This window comes from Vombatus ursinus, unplaced genomic scaffold (assembly GCF_900497805.2).
Source record: "Vombatus ursinus unplaced genomic scaffold, bare-nosed wombat genome assembly UNPS02014344.1, whole genome shotgun sequence".
Taxonomy (NCBI): Eukaryota; Metazoa; Chordata; class Mammalia; order Diprotodontia; family Vombatidae; genus Vombatus; species Vombatus ursinus.
Genome location: NW_020954122.1, coordinates 220,079 through 224,757, shown reverse-complemented (window position 1 = coordinate 224,757; position 4,679 = coordinate 220,079). Strand labels below are relative to the sequence as shown.

At 44.8% G+C, this 4,679-nt stretch overlaps 1 protein-coding gene across 1 annotated transcript in view; it reads right to left on the bottom strand.

Annotated features, from left to right (window-relative positions):
* Positions 1 to 3,149: 3,149 nt before the first annotated feature.
* The window catches only part of LOC114042277 (transmembrane protein 202-like), a 6,145-nt gene continuing 4,615 nt past the window's right edge, over positions 3,150 to 4,679 (bottom strand). Inside the window, exons 4-5 of the mRNA XM_027860940.1 lie at positions 3,845 to 3,975; positions 3,150 to 3,293 (exon numbers count right to left, since the gene is read on the bottom strand). Of these exons, the coding sequence (XP_027716741.1) occupies positions 3,226 to 3,293; positions 3,845 to 3,975 (199 nt within the window). The 3' untranslated portion in view covers positions 3,150 to 3,225. The remainder of the gene's footprint in view (positions 3,294 to 3,844; positions 3,976 to 4,679) is intronic.

Sequence of the window (4,679 nt, the reverse complement as noted above, 5' to 3'; positions counted from 1 at the left end):
TACAATGGGGTCAAACCACTGGGATCAGGGGAGGCTCACTGAAGGATAATAACAGAAACGTGGATTTAGAGCTGGTAGGGACCTTAGAGGCATTGAGCCCAACCCCCTCAGTTTACAGATGAGGAAACTGAGGCCCAGAGAGGTCAAATGGCTTGTCCAGGGTTGCACAGTCTCTGAAATGGGATTTGAACCAGGTGTTTCTGGCTCCAAGTCCAGCGGCCTCTCCCCTACACCCTTGGGGTCAAATACTGTGTGGGCAACACTGTGCTATCAAGTGCAGGAACCAGGCTAAAATGTAATTGGGAAACACTGAACGAAAGACCAGAGATCATGTCAACATGTGGCTTTCTAAGTGTACACGCAGCCCACTGGGATCCTTAGGTATGGTCCAGTGACTCCTGTTTCTCTTTCAGTTTGATGCCAGCTTGATACCCAAGGACCATTTATCTGGGCCTGAAGAAGAGGCAGGATTGCCTGGGGCAGAGCTATCAGGGAAGGACCTGGCTCTAGGGTTAGTTTGGAGGAGACAGGGTTAGCTAAAGAGAGGAGGGAGAAGGCTGGAGAGGTGATCTGGGGCCTGAGGGAAGAGAAAAAACTTAGGGGAATTGTTGCCACGTTTCCTGCTCATCAGCCCTTTTGTTACTTTAAATCACTGTGAGAGGGAAAGAAGAAAGGAGGGAGGGAGGAAGAAAGGGAGAGAGAAGAGGGATGAGGAGGAGGAGGAAGAAAGGAAAGAAAGAAAGGAAAAAAAGAAGAAAGGAATGAAGAGAGAAAGAAAGAAGAAAGGAAGGAATGGAAATAGGAATTTAAGGGAGTTCCCATCCATTGGGGAAGGGCTGAAAAAATTGTGGTTATATTAATGTAATGGCATATTATTGTGCCATAAAAAATGAACGAGACCATCTCAGAGATTCCTCGGTAACATGAGCTGAAGCCATGAAGTGAGTAGAATCAGAAGAACAATTTATACGAGGGCAACAACATTGTAAAGAAAAACAGTTTTGAAGGCCTTTAGCACTGTGATCAAAGCCATGACCACCCATGTCTCCAGGAGCCCCAGGGGTGAAGCATGTGACCCACCACCTGACAGAGACTGGTTGGACTCAAGGTTCAGGAAGAAACACACACTTTGTTTTGCTTGACTGTTCATTGATTGCTAATTTTTTTCCCCATTTTTTCTCTTGGTTTTTAAATTAAGAGTTGAGGGGAGGGGGCAGCAATAATGATGCACAAAAAGAGAGGTGTTGAAATATATATATGAGTATGTATATACATATACACACCCACATATATACATATACAAGAACAGACAGAAGTACAGAAGGAAACAAGCAAACAACAATTTTGAAAGCAACAAAAAAATGCAATTTATTATATACCTTTCGGAAAACATGCAAGCAGTGTGAAATGGAGATTCACACTTCCATATCCAGTTCTCTTGTGCTCTGCTGTGTATATGGAAATGCTGACTTGGGGATGTTTAAGTTTAGCCTATGTATGTGCATTTATACATACACATACATACATTCAATACACATGAAACACACACATCCATGTACACACATATACTAAACATGCAGTGCAATACACATATACATATATAACATATTTGCACATACATATACATATAAATGATGTCCCAAAAGTATTATAGCTTAAAAGTACACTAAGACTTTTGTAACATCCTGTATATACCTCTCTGATGTATGTGCATTTTCCAGTGGATCCCAAGAAAGCCTTCGAGGAACTGACATTTTGACTCACGGGTAGAATAGGAAAATCTGTGACGATGGGGCCTGTTCCCTAGTGTGCCTGGGGGGGGAAAGCCCCATGGGGAAGTTTGTCATGGCAGCCAGAATGAAGAGGCCAGCCAGCCCTTGGGGTAGAGCGTCTGGAGAAAAGGTGATGCAAGAAGGCCCTGAGGTATTCATTGGCAGGAGGAAAAGGCCATGGATCCTTGTACCCCTTGGCCTTTCCCCAAATGCCTGAGGCCCAAGGGGTGAATTGGAAGAAAGCACTGAAGATCCAGTGCTGGTCATAGCTTCCACTGCTTAGAGTATCACTGGTCTCAGCCTTTGCCTGGCCTCTGTCTACACCATGGTTCACATCTCCATTCTGTTCTTTGTTTAGACCTTGCATCTTCCTTGAGCCCACAACCCCTTGCTCCATACTCATTATTCCCTTCATTGAACTCCTAGAGAAGCCAGGCCCCTCAGATTCAGAGCAGAAAGGGACCCCCTTAAATTCCCATTCCAATTCCTTCCTTCATTCTTTTTCTCTTTATTCCTTCTTTATCTCTTTATTTTCTTCTTTCTCTTTTTTCTTCCTTTCCTCTTCTTTCTTTCCTCCTCCTCCTCCTCCTTCTTCTTCTCTCTCTCTCTCTTCCTCCCTCTCTTCTTCCTTCCTTGCTTCCCTCCCACAGTGCTTTAAAATAACAAATGAGCAGGAAACATGGCAACAATTCCTCTAAGGTTTTTCTCTTCCCTCAGGCCCCAGACCACCTCTCCAGCCTTCTCCCTTGGAGACTGCCCAAGCTTCACCCCTCAATGAACAGAGGAAGAAACTGAGAGAGATTGAGTTTTGTCCAAGATTCCAGAAAATAGCAGAGCTCAAATTTAAACCGAGACCTTCTGACTCCAAATTCAGGCTGCTTCCATAGCACAAGGGGAGATTTATTTCAGGTTAGTAATGGGACAGCCATAAAGTATTGGCCATGGAGTCAGTGCAAAGCTGAGTTCAAATCCTGTCTCAGTGTGACCCTCAGTCTTGACTTCCTCCTCTGTAAAACAGGGACCACAATGGCTGTTGTGAGGGTCCAAGGAGAGCCATGTAAAGCTCTGTGTGTACTGGATGTCACTATCAATGCCAGCCACCCAGCGATTCTGAGGTTCTCCTTAGGGTTGCAATTGTGGGGTCCCCATCTCCCTAACAAGACTGGGACATCTTGAGAACAAGGACCATGGCTTCTTACCTTTTGGAGCATGTAATGGGAAAGAAACATGGAGCCCAAGAGGGAGGGGGCTCAGGGGAGCTCAGTAAAGTCAAGCTGATTGAGTGGATGGACTCCAGGTTGGGAAGAGTGAGGACACATGAGTTTATTAAATTGAGGAATCAAGGAGGAGGAAGGGGTGGCCCAGGGATGGTGATGGGCTCAGCTGGAAGGTGTAAGGGTTGGGGTGGGAGTAAGAAGTCAGGCGGGCAGGGTCCAGAATCGATCTTAATGGCCTAAAGCCAGCACCCCCCAGGTGTAATTATAGACCAGAAATTCAGATAGTTGAGGAAGCAAAGGAAGCCTATGAGAAGGGGAGAATGAGTATGAGATACCATATTCCTTCTCCATCCTCCCCCACACCCATTCCTATCATATATCCCTTCCTCCTTCCACGTACCATCTTCACCTCAGACCATTTCCCAACCCAAACATCACTATTTCTCAAGACCACAGATCTAAAGAGTCCAACTAGTCCAACCATGTCATTTTACTTGGGAAAACTGAGGCCTAGGAAGATTGTGACTGGCCCAAGGTCATGCAGGATGTGAGATTTGAACCCATGTCCCTGGACTCTCTCTATCCTCTCCTCCCTTGCCTCCTTTCCATCCCACCTCCACACCATCCCTAGACCACCTTTCTTAGCCTCTCTTCCCCATTCCCTAATCTGACAGCAAAGTCTGTCCCCCCTCTGTGTCCCAGCCTCATCCTCATCCTCATCCTCACCTCATTCCCAGCCTCTCCTCATCCCCACCCCCCAGGCCAGCTCTGTCCCTATTCCCAGCTCCATTCCAACCTCTATCCCTGCCCCAGCCCCAGCTTCATCCCAGAGGGAGCCTCAACTCCCATCCCCACCTGTCATCATGAAGAGGAAAATGCCCACCCATGTCAGGTAGTAGTTTATTTCCAGGGTGTAGCTCATTCCCTCCTGCAGGAAATTCTGGGCCTGAAGCAGGTAGAACAGGGCACACAGGAACAGGAACAGGCCTTGGCAAAGGACAGGAAACACAAGTCACAAGAGGCAGGGCTGGGGGAGTGGAGAGAGAGTGCTGGCCTGGGAGGCAGGATGTCCTGGGTTCAAGTCCCACCTGAAATACTGAACCTGGGTGGCCTGTGGTCAATCACTTAGCCTTATTGAGCCTCATTTTTCCTCATCCATAAAAAAGGGATGTCAGATAGATAGATAGGTATAAGCAGACAGATAGATGCATATATGGATGTATATCCATATGTTTAGGTTTGTATACACACACACACACATATATACATTATATATATATATACACATAAAGCACTATATATGTATGTATGCATATATGTGTGTGTATATATACATTTTATATATCTCTATCGTATTCTATCTACCTAACTATTCTGTCTATCTTATTCTATCTATCTATCTATCTATCTATCTATCCTATCTATCATATCTAGCTATCTTATTCTATCATTTATCCATCCATCTATCTAGCTATGTCTATCTATCTCTCTTGTTTATCTTATTCTATCATATCTAGCCATCTTATTCTATCATATCTAGCCATCTTATTCTATCTATCTATCTATCCTGTCTATCTAACCATCATATCTAGCTATCTTATTCTATCCATCTATCCATCCATCCATCCATCTATCTATCTATCTATCTATCTATCTATCTATCTATCTATCTATCTATCTATCTATCTAT